Source organism: Mustela putorius, unplaced genomic scaffold, assembly GCF_011764305.1.
Source record: "Mustela putorius furo isolate JIRA1106 unplaced genomic scaffold, ASM1176430v1.1 tig00003974_pilon_pilon_pilon, whole genome shotgun sequence".
NCBI classification, from domain to species: Eukaryota; Metazoa; Chordata; class Mammalia; order Carnivora; family Mustelidae; genus Mustela; species Mustela putorius.
In genome coordinates, this window is record NW_025422117.1 from 868,018 (window position 1) to 885,737 (window position 17,720).

The 17,720-nt window shown below is 47.1% G+C and overlaps 1 protein-coding gene across 2 annotated transcripts in view; it reads left to right on the forward strand.

Annotated features, from left to right (window-relative positions):
- The window catches only part of ABCC4 (ATP binding cassette subfamily C member 4), a 247,332-nt gene that overhangs the window by 104,411 nt on the left and 125,201 nt on the right, over nucleotides 1-17,720 (forward strand). For both annotated transcript variants that reach the window (XM_045070905.1, XM_045070906.1), the window contains exons 14-19: nucleotides 3,949-4,045; nucleotides 7,257-7,466; nucleotides 8,471-8,611; nucleotides 9,012-9,049; nucleotides 9,627-9,721; nucleotides 11,519-11,665. In XM_045070905.1, coding sequence (XP_044926840.1) covers nucleotides 3,949-4,045; nucleotides 7,257-7,466; nucleotides 8,471-8,611; nucleotides 9,012-9,049; nucleotides 9,627-9,721; nucleotides 11,519-11,665 — 728 coding nt within the window. The remainder of the gene's footprint in view (nucleotides 1-3,948; nucleotides 4,046-7,256; nucleotides 7,467-8,470; nucleotides 8,612-9,011; nucleotides 9,050-9,626; nucleotides 9,722-11,518; nucleotides 11,666-17,720) is intronic.

Here is a 17,720-nt window from a genome sequence, read left to right on the forward strand (position 1 = left end):
CATTTTTTAAATTTAATTGCCTCTTTAGATGTCCTGTCACTAAAAGAAAAAAGAAAAAAAAAGATGTCCTGTCACTGAATTCTAAAGTACAGTGGGTTAAGGCATCAACATGTGAATTTTGGGGTTGTGGGGTGGGGAGACACAATTCAAAGTCCTCAGTAGCCAAGTAAAGAGATTTTAGCAGAGTTAGCCGTGTGGGGCAGCTCTGAATTCCGGATGCAAGGAGCCTGGGGCTCAGTGTCTCCTCAGTGGGGTTCCTAACATGCTACCCCGTTCCTCCCCGCTGAATGCGAATGTATGAAATGCTTAGATCCGGGATGACGGCAAGTTCTGGAGGTGGATGGTGGTGACGGTTGCACAGCAGGGCGAGTGTCCACAACGCCACCACTGAGAATACAGACTTAAAAGTGGTTGAAACGGTAACTGTTATACAAATTTTACCACAATTTAAAGAAAAAGCATATGGCAGTCGTGAGTCGTTCAGAACGCGGACAGGCAAGCCCTAACACTTGCTGTGGCCTCCAGCTCTCTGATCTGACCCCCTTCTTCCCTTCCCGTCCTGGTCCCAACTTGATGAGTTCTCCTTTAGGGAGGTGTCCTGTGGCTTGTGACTGAATTCAGTGACAGGGCCCAGCGCTGTGACAGAGACTCCCTGCCCCACACCCTCGGGGGTGTGCGGAACAGCCCAGCCTCCCTCCCCCTGGAGCCTCACCCTGAGGTCACGATTGTGTGTCACCCCATCCTGGGTGGGTCCACACCAGTTCTCCATCACTCCGAGAACACATTCCACTGGCCATTGCGTTTGTGTCACTTGGGAGGAAAGAAGAAGGCGTTCTCCTTTGCGGGGATCAGTGTGCTTATCACAAGCTCCCCCAAGTTCTTCTTTGAACGTGGGAAGTATTTATATAAAGTCCTCTCGCACCTTTCCTGTTTAATGGCTTTGGATATACACTTGATAGAAGCGAGCTTGTTAAAATTGTTGTTTGCTAATCAGAACCACGTTCTTTGGGGAAACGTAGGGCAGGGAGCACGAATGCAATTTAGGAAATCACTCAGCAGCAGCTGGAGAATGTTCTCAACGAGCTAGAAAATTGGACCAAACAATATGCTATGAAAGATGGCGGTTGTGTTGAGCTCAGTAATGTGAAGTGTTTTGTATTAAAAGTGAATGAATTACACTTCTACTCGCCATTAACGGTTTACTTCGGTCGTGAATATATATATCCAAGGTCATTAAGGTTTGCGAGTTTCACGACGGTACGTTGTAAACATTGACGTGGGTCCTGTCTCATGCGGTGGGGAGGGGGGGTTCAGAGGCCCTTGGGTGATCGGGTTTTGGTCTAAGCTGTTCTAGCGGTGGAGCTTGTCGTATTTTAGAAAGCCCCCCTGCCCCCCCCACACCCGCATGTCCTGGATAATCAGTCCTTTGAGTCTGTCCTGATGGGATCGCCCCATGCTGTCCCTGCTCTGTTCGCCTTCGTTGTCCCAGGCCTTCACGTGCGGGTGCCGTTCCGCTGGCCTCAAATGCTGACCAAGGTCCTTTGCCGTCTGCCGCATCCCCTGTTCGCACACATCTGCCATGTGCCCTTGTGTCTTCTCCCAGCCCGTAGTGTCCTTTACTTGGTCCCTGGTGAGTCATCCCCTACCCCGCCACCCCCCCCGCCCCGGTCCACCCACTCCATAGTGAGTGCACGAAGGCACTGGGTGCAGGTGGTTTCTGTCCCCAGAGATGCCGCCCCTGTTGTACCTCCCTGCAGGGACGCTCCACCCAGATAGTCTCACTGTCCCTGTGTCCCTTACCTTCCAGATCGCAGCCGTCACCTTGCTTTGTCTTCATGGCACACATCCCTCCCTGGGAGTACGTTTTCTGTATTTGTTGAATGTGCCTCCCTCCACACCGTGCAGGGCATTCTCTGTTTTCTTGTCCTGTGGCTGTGTCCTCCACGCTTCGATCAGTGGCTGCAGCTCACCTCTGTCGACGGGGTGAAGGAGGGTAGTGACTCTTACTGGTACCCCTCTACCTCGGCACATGGCTCCTCTCAACACCGCCCTTCAATAACTTCTTACTGAATCGCTCTCTCTCCTTTTTTAATGGCATGACTTGGGATTTTTTACTCTTAAAAATTTGGCAAATAGAATATTTTCCTGGGGATGTTGATTAAAAAGCATAATTTAGAAAAAATTTAAAGCCGTCACCTAATGGCATCATTGTAATTATATTCCTTTCTCTGTGGTGGGTGTCAGGAGGAAAATATTGTAAAACTTTCCCAGTAGCCCAGCTTGGACATAGAGACCCATCAGATTCGGTTAATACCCCGTCAGGGACTATACCCTGGCATGGAATTTTGAATTAAGGAGAAACAATTCCGTTAAATGCTTTAGTGCTAAGCTGGAAGAGGGGTTTGCTCGGTCAGCAAACTTAGGATGCAAAGCCACACCGGGACCCCCCCAAAAGGGATACCGTGCTTCTGGACACAAAGAATGGGGTAATAGTATTTGTGTTTACAGCCTGGGGTCTTCTGATCTCAGGTCCACTCTCAGAAGGGTCCCCGTAGGACTTTGCTGTCCTGAGTCCAAAGCAAAGGGTCCCTTGTGGTTACGGAAGAGGGTGAGCAGACTGTTCACCGAGCGGAATGGTGCTCTTCCCACAACATGCCCTGTGCGTTGTCAGCAGCCGTATTTTGAGATGAAGGAACCGAGGTTCACAGAGGTCTGGTAGCTCCCTGACCTTGTCAGGCTTTGAACTTCAGTCTGGGTGCTTCTAGAACTCTCCATCTGACCTCCATATGCAGGTAGAGTGGCCCACGTTGCTGAGATTTTCTCTGCAAGGGTTCGGGGGCCCAGAGCGTGTCCCTGGGGCCCCGCCTGTGGTCAGGGGGCCCCCACCTGGGCCGCCCACTTAGCTGGAGAGGATGCAGACCGTGGTGGAGTAGAGCTCCTAGGGGTCTACATTTAGAATGAGCAGTTTGAGGGGTTACTGTAGAAAAACACCTGAGTACTGAGAGAACTGGCGTGTCCTTGGAGCCATGGGGTGATTTCCACTACGATTTGGGCCATTTGGATTCTCTTCTTTCATACTCCTATTGGGCAGGTTTTCGTCCTAGTGAAAGGCGATGTGCTCCCAGCATGGGACCGTGGGGACATTGTAGACCCTAAGTGAGGCCATGCCAGCGTTTGTCTTCTAATAGTATCTGGGAAGAAGTGTCTAGAAAATGTACTTTGAAGGTGCTTGGGTGGCTCAGTCTGGTAAGCATTTGCTTTTGGCTCAGGACAGGATGCCCAGTTCTGGGTTCGAGCCCTGCGGCAGGCTCTGCCCTCGGCAGGGAGTCTGCGTAGGGCTTCTCCCTCTCTTGCTCTCCCCGTCCCTCCTCTTGCTCCCACTCTCTGTCCCGCAGAAAAAATCTCAGAAGAAGAAGAAAACGCACTTTGGTGAAGGTTACTGAGGAGTTCGGATTTTCTTTTGGCTGGTATATATATATCCATCATAAGTCCTAATCACCTAGGAGACAAAACAGTAAACATTTTTGTATGACATAGATCCCTCCTTCTCCCATTCCTATACAGGGATGAAATAACTCGTATTTTCGCTTAGTCAGGTTTGGAATCTCAGTATTGCTCAATCGTTTTCCATCATGAAATAATAAATAATTGTTGAGTTTCAGTTGGTGGGGGAGTACCCTTAGCACTTGGTGACTCCTTTGCTGGACTGCTTTTTAGAATCTCTTAGCAGAGCTAGACTCGAGTTTGCTGCTGATAGATGTGGGGACCTGGTTGGGTTCATTGATTGACATTTATTTGTATTTGATTTGTATTTGAGCTGGTGCTTATGCCACAGATCTTTGACTCCTGTGCTGTCTTTGTGTCATTGTGTTTTCAGAATGTGTGTTTTCCCGTTTGGAGCACCCCCATTAACGCGGTTTCTGCATACTGTACCTTTTACATTTATAGGTGTATTTGTCAAACCTTGCACGAGAAGATCACAATCTTAGTGACTCACCAGTTGCAGTACCTAAAAGCTGCAAGTCAGATTCTGATATTGAAAGATGTAAGTAATTTCTAGAAGTCGGTGGAGCTTGCTAGCACTCAGGTGTGTCGAAGGTGAGACCTCCCAGCAGGTCTCCTCTTGGGTTTGTGCGAAACTCCCCCTCCTTCCTTACTTCTGCCTCCCGCTCTCCCCAGAGCTCATACTCCTGCCTTTTGAGCATGAATCCAAAGACATGTAGAAATGGAACTATCGCATTCCGAGCCCTGTTACGCTCAAGCAGATAAAACTGCTACCTCAGGGTTATAAATTATAGCCATTCTGGCAGAATCATTGAGGATAATGAGGCTATTTTATTGAGAGGTTCTGTTTTCCTATTCTATGACGTAAATTAAATTGTATTATTTGGAAATTCGAGCTACTAAGACATGTTTGTGTCTCTTTGTCCCCTGCAGTGTGTTCAGAGAGTGTCCGCCATCGATGGCGGGCGTGGCCGGAACGCTGAGGCCCCCCCTGGTGGAGACGTGCTCTCCAGGGTCTCGTCAGTTGCTGGTCTCCCAGCACAGGGCTTTGCGCATGCCCAGTACTGGGAGAGCCTGTGCAGTAATAAGTCAGGCCAGTCCCTGCCATCACGGAGCTTCCATCCGTATGGGGAGAGATGGTTGGGTGAGGGGCGGCTGACCTCATGACTGCCTCCCTGGGGATGTGGTGCCTCAGGGGACCTGAGTGACACGAAGGTGCCGGCCAGGTAGTCACCTAGGGGAGAGGCAGCTGAGGCAGGGGGACCAGCTGCGGGGCCCTAAGGAAGGACCTGACCTGGCCTGCTGGGGGAACGGCCGGGGAGCCATGTCTGAGGCAGAGGCTGTGGGGAGTGTGAGGGAGGTGGGCTTGGAGCAGTGGGCTGCTGGCCTGGTAGTGGGTTGGAAGCCACTGGGCAGTCCACAGCAGAGGAGGGATACGGTCTGAGGCACGGCTTGCAAAGATGCCTCCTGACGTTTGCTGGAGGACCAACAGCAGAAGCAGAGGTCTCCGTAAAGTTCAGAAGAAGGATGCGTGGGCTCAGGCGGCGTGTCAGCGTCAAGAGCGGCCATCATAAAGCACCACAAAGTGGGGGGCTTCATCTCCAGAAGGTTATCCCCTTCACCCTTCTGAAGGCTACCAGTCCAGAACCGAGGCCCCGGCAGTGTCCTGCTCTCCTTCATTACCTCTCCCAGCTTCTGGTGTTCACCAGCTGTCCTTGCTGTTCTTGGCTTGTAGCCATGGCCCTATGGTCTATAGCTCTGTAGTCACGCAGTGCTTGCTGCGTCCGAACTCCTCCTCCTCCGTCCGCCATATTGGCTTTGGGGTGCCCCCTACTCCAGCATGACCCCAGTGTCATTCCATCTACGAAGATCTGTTTCTAAATTAGGTCCCATCCGTAGGTATCCTATTTGGGCCTCAAATGTATTTTCTTGGGCGGGGGGCACCATTCAACCCCCAACAGCCAGCATGGGGTTGGGGGGGGGGTCGATGGAAATGAGTAAGAATTTTCTGACCTTGGTGGTGATTTGATGTTTCACTCCTTGGCGTGTTTGCCTGAGAGCCTCAGCCCCTCGGTCATTAACTCTGCTCTGCTGCCTCAGGCCCTTGGTCCGAGCCTTGCTTCCTCAAACCAGGCTCTGCTCTATGGAGGAGGGCAAGAGCACAGAAACTGCCTCTTTTGAAGCAGTTCCCCGTGTCGGCCCTTCTGCGACCCTCCGGGACGAGGAAGCTCTGACTGCCTGATCTGGAGACACTTTGTCTCGTGTACAGAGGGCAGAAGAGAGTCTGGTAGAACCCCAGTGTGGGCGGGATTATTGAGGACAGATCCAGGGGGCAGGAGAACAAGCTGGTCAGCCAGTCCCCTCACTGCTATTTTTTGAGGACCGCACTGCCGGTTTCAGTACTCGTCCACCGGAGGAGTTGGATTCCTTCCTGCTGTTCATCTGGTCCCTCTCTAGCCGCCGAGCAGTGCTGGCTGTCCTCGCGTCCCCCGGGAAATGGCTGGTGTGGGGCTGCCGACCGAGTTGCCGTCTCCCTCTAGACCCCTAGTCGTTTCCTTGTGCACCTGTACTTCCTGAGTCAGAAGTGGTAATTTCATTAAATGAGGCATATGAATTTTACCTCCCAAATGGAACAAGACACACACTATATCATGAATAATTTTTTGGTTCTCCAGGATCAGACTGGTTCCCAAAAGATTCATTGGGTTTCTTTCTCTGTGGTCCACGCCCGGGCACGGGATGGGCAGGGTACCAGCCGGGGTCCCAGGCTGCCTCCCTTTCCCTGGCCTGCTGTCCCCTGAGCCTTTCCTCCTTTGCTCTGTTTGGCACCCTGAGATTTTGCCCAGGATTTTGTTTGCCACTGAGTAGAACTGCTGCATATTCTTTCCTGGGGTTGAGAACCCACAGAAGACACCTGCGCATTATTTCCTGTGACTTGGTAAGGAAGGGAGCTGTGCAGTCATGTGTCACGTGGGTTTCAGGAAAATTATTTAATTTGTTGGAGCTTAAAGGAGTTGCTTGATTTCGGAAAGCCTAGTTGGCTGCTTGTGGTTGGCGCTTCCCAAGCTTAAATTTTCATGCATTTGAGTGTGTTGATTCTGGCTTAGGGTTTGGTTTGCTCGTGATGGCAGAAACCCCCCCAACCAAGGCCTCAGAGTCACCCCAGTCAGATGGTCACCTGTGTTAACAACTTTAGCAGGTAGAGTATTGAATTCTCAGTTGGGAGCTTTCTGAGTTTGTGGGCAGCTGTAAAGACGACCTCCCTTGTGTCTGGTCTCTGTGGCATGTGATACGGTGGCCATGGCCAGCAGAGAGTCGATAGGGAACTCTGGCCATGCACAGGTGACCACATAGTGTCAAGCTTTGTTCTTCCCTGGAATTCCCTCCCTGGCTTGACCTTGTTCTTTTAAATACATGACACTTGCCTCCATTTCCATGTCGTCTAAAAAACCTGTACTGGTATTTCCGCCAATATCTGTACTTTTTACTTCTTTAAATCCCTGTGGTAGTTCGTGACCTCCATCCCTAACGCGGGGTTCCAGGGCACCTACCACGGGGTTTGACAGAGAACAGAATGCTCGGTTCTGTGTCCAGTCGAGTTGCACCTCATGTGTCAGACAGAATTCCAGGCCTAAGGGTAATTCTCTTATGAAAATGGTAATTTAAGACCAATTAACTTTTTTTGATTAGCGTTAGAGGAGTGTTATCAAAGGCACGTGAACTCCTATCAAATTCTCTTATTTTTATTTTAGGGCAAGATGGTACAGAAGGGGACTTACACGGAGTTTCTGAAATCTGGGGTGGATTTCGGCTCCCTTTTAAAGACGGAGAATGAGGAGGCTGACCAGAGTCCTGCTCCAGGATCTCCCGTCCTGAGGACTCGGAGCTTCTCCGAGTCTTCCGTTTGGTCCCAGCAGTCGTCCAGACCCTCACTGAAAGACGGCGTGCAGGAGGTCCAGACGGTGAGTTCCCTTGCTGCGGGCCCTGGTCCTGTGGGCTCTCGGCGTACTCACGTGTCTTCATTCTCCGCGCATGACCCCTTCCTTGGTCCCAAAGTGGATCCTACAGTTCCAAGGCCTTATTCCATGGACTTGGTAAAATTAAAATGCAATGAAGGGAGCAGGCCTGATCAGGGCTCTCCTTTGGGTGTTGGGTGGAGAATGTCGGGGGGCTTCAAGTTCCAGAACCCACATCTCAGCCATCTCTGAGACCACAGAGGGCTACAGACACACCCAAGGACATCCTTGGCTTCTGTGAACCTACAGGACATTCTTTGTTCTCTGCACAGCCACACGGAAATGCCCTGCTTCTCCCTTAAAAATATGCATAAGTGGTCCTCAGTATCTAAGCCTGCACAGTCCAATTGTAGGAGCCTGGATGATCCTGGTAAGGATGCAGACGAGTCCTGGGGAGGACTCACTCTCTGAAATTTAGGAACCAAAGACCACGCGCTCTCCCCGGTATCCTGATGCCCGTACCTCTTGCTGTTTGAACTGTTTTCTGTATTTGGCTCATAGTTTGAGCTCCTGTGATCTTTTGCGTTTCCATTCCTGAGGGACGCCAGTAGTCTGAGGTGATACGTTAGCTCCACAGCATCTTGTTTATTATTGTGGAATAAGCTTCTGCATTTATACGTGAATCGAATACTTTGTGCCTGTGCTGGAAGTCGTAACGTTCCCCTTTCAGGGAAGTGAATGACCTCGTACAAACAACATTTCCTCTTTGCCCATAGATCCCTAGAAGTGGGATGGGTGGGTCCCACCATGACTGCATATAGTTTGGTGAGATCCTTGTACACCCTTCCCCTGAGGACGTGCCCCATTTGGCGCCCCTCGCTGCGTGGAAGACGGGCCACTCTGCTCCTGGCTTTGCCAACGGGGCGCACTGTGGAGCTTCTGAAGTTTGGGGGTACATTATACAAAATTTTTTCTCTTACTGCCTTTTATCCCTCCCTTTCCGTTCTCAGAACGAGAACATACCGGCTGCTGTATCCGAGGAGAGTCGTTCAGAGGGAAAAGTCGGTTTTAAGGCCTACAAGAATTACCTAGCGGCCGGCGCTCACTGGCTGGTCATTGTGTTCCTCATTCTGTTAAACGTCGTAGCTCAGGTAAACGCAGGCATTTATTTTGTTTGTGGCCTCAGCCTGGTCCCACTTACGCTCTCTATATTTACTCTCATTACTGTATTTTGCAGTCCACTTGGATTTGCCTTGAAATGTGGTATCTTGGGGGACAGAGTAACTGACTTTTCCTGGTGATAGTGGACATGGCAGAAAGCTTCTAGGGGTTTTAAAAAAAAGAATGTTTTTTAAAGATTTTAAATTTTAAATTTTAAAGATTTTAAAATGTAACGTGCACTCACTTGCTGTGTTCCTTGGGGTGTTGGGCTTGGCGTAGACCAGAGCTGGAAGAACCGTGTCTGTTTTCCAGGGCCTTTTGACGGTCCCTTTGGGTGAGGGAGAGTGTTGAGGTGCTAAGTGGCGTCATCTTTTTGCCTCCCTGTTCTAGGTCACCTACGTTCTTCAGGACTGGTGGCTCTCCTACTGGTGAGTTGCTTCCAGTCTCCTGCTCGGGGCCACAAAGTCAGGCAGCCTCCTTCCCACAGAGCTGGGCAGAAGTGGGCTCATTGAGCGTCCTATCCTGATCCTCCCTTAGATTCCCCAAAGAGAAAGAAAGCTAAAGTTCTTGCTGGTGGACTATGGCCCTCCCATAGTCTCTCCCCATGAAGGATCCTCAGACAGTTTTGAGAACTGAAAGTTTTTTTTTTTTTTGTAAAGCTTTTATGCATTTATTTGACAGAGAGATACACAGTGAGAGAGGGAACACAAGCGGGGGGAGTGGGAGAGGGAGAAGCAGGCTTCCCGCAGACCAGGGAGACCGAAGTAGGGCTCAATCCCAGGACCCTGGGATCATGACCTGAGCCGAAGGCAAAGGCTTAATGACTGAGCCACCCAGGCGCCCCTGAAAGTTAGATTTTTATAAGGTAGATGTAACCGGGGCAAGGCACGCTTTTCTAGCATAAATCATGTCCCCCAAATTCAGGCTAACTTTTTTGGTTTCTTTTTGTACTTATCTGAATTCCATCTCTAGTTGAATATTTTTTTTTCCCCCTGTTTCCCACAGGGCAAATGAACAAAGTGCCCTGAATGTCACGGTAAATGGAACAGAAAATGTCACTGAGAAGGTCGATCTTGCCTGGTACTTAGGAATTTATTCAGGTAAAGTTTAATCATTCGGTTTATTATCCGGGAGTCTGAGGTGCTTACAATGAGCCTGTGTGAGTAACTAGGGCTTCCAGGAGTAATTCAGTAATGTCTTAACAGATTAAGAGTCTGAGTCGCATTTACTCTGTGAATTAATTAGAATAATTATTTTTAAAATCTACTAGAAGAAAGAGGTTGAATGAAGACTCTTAATTTGCTCTGTACTGGATTTTGGAAGTCAAACCAGGATTGAGCATTCAGAAAATCAGCCACTGGAAATTTGTGGCTATTGTCTATTCTAATGGGTTGCTTTAGCTAAATCTTATATCATTATTTGGATGGGCAAGGGGATTAGAAACGGATCCCCACCCTGTGGTTCGGATTGTTCCAATTCTGTCTGAATAAACCCCTGGCTTTTATTGAACTTGGATGAAATCCTCTGGCAGCAAGGTTCCCCCACATAAAAGCATTATTCCCTCGCAGGTATGCAAAGCTCCCAACCCCACACTGCTCTTCTCTTGGGCTTCACTAATTACTTAAGAGAGAAGCTAAGCAGGGAAAAATCCTGTGTCTGGGAATTAGGATTCCTTCTCTTTCTTACCTTGAGATCACAATGTTATCGCGTCCCCAACTGTGTGATTAATTTAACATTTGGCTTGCCAGACTAATATTAACACAGCACTCTGTTTTCACAAGAGTGCTTAGAATATAGGTGGCATCACATACTTTTTAATGAAAAGCCTCATCTAAAATTTTAAATATTCTCACCGGAAACGCTCGTACAAGCTTTCTGCAAAGATAGAGCGAGTGATCTTTGTGAAAACCTACTCACTGAAATTTGGTATTTATTTCGTTGAGCACTCGCTAAGAAACCCTGAACACATGAGCAGTTTACCTTCCACGTTGGTGAGGCACGAGGGGCCCGGAGGGAGGAAGGAACGGTTTACTGCACATTCAAGTGGGATGGACGCTGGGCGCTGGGGGGTGGGGGGTGCCCGGGAAAATGGGGAGAACATCTGTGGACAGAGTTGAGGCATTTGAGCAGCTCTGAGAGTGTAAACAACAGTGAGGTGTCCGCTGAAGGGGAAAAGTGCACTTGATGGGGTATTTTTCTCAAAAATGACCGCCGTCTGTTTAGCGTTGGGAGTTCAGGGGATAGGTACTCATTTGTGTCCGTAATAAAATCCATAATTTAAATGATTTTGTGCATTTAAAGATGCCTCTTGTTTTTGTATAAAACACTTGGCGGGAGAGATTATTACTCACTGAGACGATTTCACACGAACCCAGAATTTGTATTTTCTTGCGGTTCAGTTGAGAGATTTTCTACTTGTCACTTAATATGGTATTTTCATATTCTGTAGAAACCACCTGGGTATTTGCTACAAAGAGATGGGACATCATTTGCCGCGTTTCCTGTTAATTCACATGCCGGCGTCCGAACGTACCGCAGTTTTAGATTATGATACGTGTAAATAGTAAAACTCGAAATGTGGAGAAGGGCAGATCGACTAGTTTTTATAATTCTCTCTCTTCCTTCTGAGTTTTTAATAGAACTTGTAATTGAATTAGGAAAGCCTAGCCTGAAATTGTGGTTTACACCTGATTTTTTTTTTCTTACATATAGTTTCACTTTAATGAGTGAGAAAGAAATTATGTTCTTTACGAACGTATCTTACAAATGCATTGAACTCTTACAGAATCCATGGTGTTTTATGGAATAAAATACTCAATATCTTTCTAAACTGCCAGACGTGCTTTGGCATTGCTGAAGAAAGGAGATGTTCTCTGAGCGATGTTTCTTTCTTTCAGGTTTAACGGTGGCTACCGTCCTTTTCGGCATAGCGAGATCTCTTTTGGTATTCTACGTTCTCGTTCATTCTTCGCAGACTCTGCACAACAAAATGTTCGAGTCCATTCTGAGAGCTCCGGTGTTGTTCTTTGATAGAAACCCAATAGGTAAGTCAGACGTCTACCCAAGTTCCTCAGTCAGTCTGCCTTGTTGACACAGTTAGTGTCTGGCCACATTTCAGCATCTGGAAACCGAGGAGAGGCTTGGAAGAAATGGCTTTGTGTGTTGATTCCTTTTCTACAGAAAGCTCCTCTGACGGTTTGCTTCCTGTCAGACAAAATCTGACTATGGGGGGCCTAGAAGCTTCTGTTCCAGTGTTTGTGGAAAACAAATGAGCGTTCACTTTGCACATAGATCGGCAGCAGTGAGGTCCTTGACATGAGCGCACCCGGAAGTGCCTTAGTGGTTGACCCTCCAGCCCGAGGCCCTTGACTTGTCTTGCTTCTGAAGGCAGCCTCCTGACCTGGCTTCCTGTGAAGAGTCAGTCCCTCCACACGTGTTCCCTCTGTTCAGGCCCAGCGCGGCTTTGTTTCTGCAGGGGACAGTTGACAGGGCTTGTCCAGGCAGGGAGGTGGGCTGGCTGTTCAGTAGCTGTGTGATCCGGCCGAAGCGTGTCGATGCTGCTGGGCGGGCGAATCTCAAAGCGGAATGTTGCAGTGATCAGTGGGGACTGTGGATCCAGCTGCATGGGTTCAGACTTGGTGCCAGCTACTAACTCTAAGAGCTGGTTGTGGTTCTGTTCATCCTCACGTGCTAGTTACTTAATTTCTCTGTGCCTTGGCGTTCTTACCTGTGAAATGGGGATGCTGTGTACTTACACTCCCTTAGCAAGATACCGTGGGACTAAGGGACGCCTGGGTGACTCAGTTGGTTAAGCACCTGCCTTCGGCTCAGGTCTTGATCCTGGGGTCCTGGGATCGAGTCCCACGTCGGGCTCCCTGCTCGGTGGGGAGCCTGCTTCTCCCTCTGCCTGCCGCTCCCCCTGCCTGCCGCTCCCCCTGCTTGCGTGTGTGCACTCTCTCTATCTTACAAATAAATAAAATCTTAAAGAAAAAAGATATTGTGGGAATAAAGCAGATCAGTACATTCACGCACCTCGGAGAGTCAGTGCCTATGGTATCTTAGCTACAGTGACGAAGTGGTGGGTTGCAATTTCTGAGCTGACCTTCGTGCTTCACGAGGCTGTCATGAGGGTTAAATAAGACTGTTCCAGGAAAGCATTCTATGCGGTTCATTCCGCATGTTTGTTTAGTCCGGGCCCCTCGCAGAGCACAGACACCATGACCCGCACAGGCCCCCAAGAGAGAGCAGTCTTGTTGTGGCTGCCGTCAGACAGGGACTTACGAATTGGACACCAGGAGGCCGCTCCACTTTGCCAGTTACTTTGAGAGCTACAGTCATAAAGTTTGGAGCGGTTAAGTGGGGCTGCATCTCTCTTATCACAGCCTCTGAATTCTCATGGCCATGGTTAACTGGGCTCTTCCCGTTCAAGACCTGCAGGCTTTTCCTCATGCTGATTTATATATTATTCAAGGATTTGGGACCGAGCCTCAATCTTCAGGGTCGCTCATCTTAGAGTGGCACACCACTCTTAACCTTGCCCACCTCCCCCCTCCCCCATCTGTTAGCCGGTCCTCATTCCTTCGAGAAAACAGAAGCCCAAGGAAAGACTCCAAAGATAGGTCTCGTTGGCCCAGAACGTTAAGGGACCCTGAATTATTTATTCTTTTTGGTGGTAGAGTAAAAAAAAATTTTTTTTAATTAAAAATATCTTAAGTGGTAGACTTTACCATAGGGTTAAAATTTTTGTAGGTTTTTTTTTTTTTTTTTTAAAGATTTTATTTATTCATTCGACAGAGCGCAAGTAGGCCGAGGCAGGCAGAGAGAGAGGAGGAAGCAGGCTCCCTGCTGAGCAGAGAGCCTGATGCGGGGCTCAATCCCAGGGACCCTGAGATCATGACCTGAGCCGAAGGCAGTGGCTCAACCCACTGAGCCACCCAGGATCCCAATTTTTGTAGTTTTTAACCTAAGGGGAAGAACAAGCCAAAGGCTTGAATTATGGTTCGTAGTAGACATCATTGATGGTATGTGCTTTAATGGTTATATAATATTAAAAAATAATTCTCCTCTAGAGTTGAGGGGGTGGCGGGGCTCAATTGTTAAGTTCCTTTAAGTATCCACGTGAAATGGTTACAAGTGCTCGTGTGATGTCGTGGGTCCCCCTACCCCCCCACCCCCGAGTTACAGAGTGTCCTCTGAGCAGCTTGGAGAGATCAGGAAGCACCTCGTTTTCTTCTCAGTACTTTGTCATTCAGAGCACCCTCTCAGGAAGAAGTCAGTCCATCTCATGGTCTTGAGAGTGTCCTGGAGTTTGGAAAAGAGAAGGTATAGGAAGGACTTTCCCCCGGGGGTAGTTTTCAGCCAGCGAGACTGGGAGTGGTGACGGGCTGCCGACACCATAGCCTCGCCTGGATTTGCAGGTGTCCTGCTAGAGTTGCCTTCCAGGGTCACTTTCAGTTCCACCTGTTCTGGAATATTCTCAGTGACCCTGATCCAGACTGTGGAAATGTCTTTTTCCCTTTGTTCACGGGTGCTCCCACCCGAGATGTGCTGTCTCCCTTCTCATTATCGCTCCCATCGTGTTCATCAGTGGGAGATCCTTCAAACTCACCACTTCAGAGCTCTAAATTTTTTTTATATGATTTTTTTTTAAAGATTTTTTATTTATTTGACAGACAGAGATCACAAGTAGGCAGAGAGACAGGCAGAGATGGAGGCAGAGAGAGAGGGGGAAGCAGGCTCCCCACTGAGCAGAGAGCCCGATGCGGGGCTCTATCCCAGGACCCTGGGATCATGACCTGGGCTGAAGGCAGAGGCTTCACCCACTGAGCCACCCAGGCGCCCCTTCAGAGCTCTAATTTTTGACAAGATTCCATCTCTTCAACCTCCACGGCCAGTTTCTCTCCATTTTGAACCTATATGTGCTCGCATGAAGTTTATATACCTTATTTGCTTCTGTAATGCACTATCTGTAATGCACTTCTGTAATGCACAAAATCCACTGATTTTTCATAAACCAATCGATCTTAAGCTGTTTGGGTAAAATTTGAGTCAGCTAGTATATCTTCTCAGAAGGGCAAAAGCCAGTTTTCTTCTTTTTCTCTTCCCTTTTTTTTTTTTTTTAAACAACCGTTTCCTCCTCTGCGGATTTTGGTAATGTTGTTGTGTTTGTTTATGAAAGAGCTGCGCGTTCTCAGCTGTCCCAGCATTTCCAGCACTTTCTGCTTGCACCTGGAGTTGAGGTGTGGCTTTGTGGATGTGATCTGTGTCCCCGTGCTGTGGGCTGCACCTGTCTCTTCCCTGATCAACTTCTGTCTTCCTCCATCTCTGTTCTGTCAGATCTAAGACACAGGTAACACAAATCCCAGGTCAAAAGGAGGATCATTCAGACATTAAGAGAGAATTCCTGTATGCAGTGTAAACCATGTTTTCCTTGGTCGGCCTGAGTTTGTTTTATTTTTTATGTCTGGCACAAGAGGGCAGCATGATCTACGGTATTTCAGGGATATAATCTGGGCACTTTATTGCAAAAACCTGTTTTATTTATATTTTATTTTATCTATTTGATTTTTATCTTTTTAAATTTAAAACTTAGAAATTCCATTTTTTTATGGCTTGAGTCTGTATTTTGTAACTGTTGATACAGAATTTTAAAGCCATTGTTGTAGGTCCTTATGTTTGAGACATAATGATGGATGAATTACAGTGTTGTCCCAGAATATCCGACATTTCTAACAGGGTTGCTTGGATTTCTTAACTGACACCTTCTCGCCTCGTAACTGGAATAGGCAGCCGCTGACATCTTGACTGGATATATTTTAATTCCTAAGGGTAAGACTATGGTCGCTCGTATGACATGAGTTTAGGGAGAACTAGGACCAGTTTCTTCAGTTTCCTTCCATGCCAGCAGAGTCCGTAGAGATGTCCTATTCCTACCCAGTCTCTAGAGTTTCACCCTTCATTTTGGAGACGAGATGGACAGTTGTCCTGTTTCTTCGTGCCTGGAAACGGCGACAATACTTGGCTGAGTGCATCAACCGTAATGGATTCCAGATAAATATTTGTTTGTTTGCATCCCGTTTGTTAATTTGGCTTTAAGAAAGGGAGCCGCTGTAATGTTGGTGTTTGTTTATTCTCTCGGGGAAGTGCAAAGTTAACACTGGGCTGTGGCCAGCGCATTTGTGTCACAGGACTGATTTTTTTACAGCGGTGTGTGAGTTCTCTTATTTAGGTCTCCAGCCTAAGAAGAGCGCACACATATATCCCCTTCCCTTACAGATTAAGTTAGGGCTAAAGTAATATAAAAGGAAAAAAAATAGAGTAATTTCTTCTTCTCTCACTTTAATTCTCCTGGTGGAAGGTGCTTGTGCCCAGGAAATGTATGGACCGTGAATTGTGAGAGACCTATTTGTGTCTCCTCCTAATCCAAAGTCTTGAATTACCCAAAGGATTAAGATTTCTAATTTGGGTTGGAAATGAGCCTCTGGAGATGCCTTCACAAATCTGAGCTATCCTGAATTTGGGGGTATGCATGGATAGGAGTTGAGCGTTGGGGGGAGGTGAGTGGTGGAGGGTTGAACCATTGTTCTGTTTCTTGAACCTGGAAAGGGACACTTTAGCATCCACTACAAGCTGCTACTAAATATCTCGAGGAGAAGTGAAAAGTGACCCGAGAGCCGCGTGGCAAGGTTCTTGTCCTATCAGAAGAACTGTCTTGCCGGAGTCTTTATAAAATCACTTGTCAACATTGTGCTGCCTTGCTCGAAAAAGAGTCATCAGTGGAGAAGCAAGATAATTGTAGGGATACCTCTCTGTTTATTCTGTTCAAATGGCCACTGGAGTTAGTGCTAAATGCATATTTTTAACAAGTATAATATTTCAGCACTGTCAAAATTACCTTGACGATAATAGGCCTGTTAAATTATAGCTCTATAAGTTAGGAGGGAAGATGGCTGTGCTTAGCACACATTAATCTATGCCTGTTCACACAAGTGATTCTGCTGAGCAGGTAGCATGTTAGAACAAGAAATACTGGTCCTAAAACCTCTGATTTATGGTAGGTGTTGTTTTGACACAGCATTGAGACGATTTACAAGGCAAGGCTTCGTGTTAAAATATTTCACCGGTGTCATCATTCGTCACCGACATAAATATTCAGTAGTGATGCCGGAAAATTGGTAATGTGCCCATTCATGCCAGATCACTGGCTGTGTTTCCTTTCAAGTGAGATCTGTTGTGGATATGGCTAAAAGAAACTATGGTTTTTCTTCCTTGAGAGCAGATGAGCTGGAAGAAATTGAGAGTAAGAATAACATCTATCCTGACAGCTTTCTTGTACTCATCTTGCCTAGGTTGCTTTTAATTCTGGCTTAAGTCCTACAGGCTTGCCCCTGCCCCCCCTTCCTTGCTTGTGCACATTGTAAAGAACATATTTATATGTACATTAGTTAAAGAGGCTTTTCGTGTTCAAAGGAAGAAGTTAGTCATCATCTGAAAGGCTTTGTTGCAAAACAGAAACACACATTTCCCTTTTCTTTTTTTCCTTGTTAATAATAACAAATGCAAGTGACTCTAAAGGGAATGACACAAAAGATTGCATCAATCATAATGATTCTCAATAGCCGTATAAATATTGTTTTTTCAGGTTTGAATGAAACAGCTAATAGTTTTGAAGTAGGTGTGGTAATTAAATCCTGTCGGCTTGTCACATATTAAAAATAATGTTTTTTCACATAACAATAGTTATATGTACTTAAACTCTTTATCAGGGTGATATTAAGTCATATTTTATGGGAGTTGCTTGTTTACTGCTAATAGTATCATAAAAGCCTTTGTTAGGGGTTTAAATAGTTACATAGTTACATATATTTGATTACTATTGTTATTTTGTCAGTAATCTCTGTAAAGATGATTATTATAGCTCTTGTCCAGAGTTGGTAAATATTGCACCATTTTGATATATATTTTTAATCTATTAGAATGTAGTCTTTAGTCCTGTTTTTTTTTTTCCCCCTCCACAATCATTGTACATGGAAATACTGACAGCTTAGCAACAGAGAAAGCACTGTTTGTGGTTGTCCAATAAAATGGCAGAAAGATAAG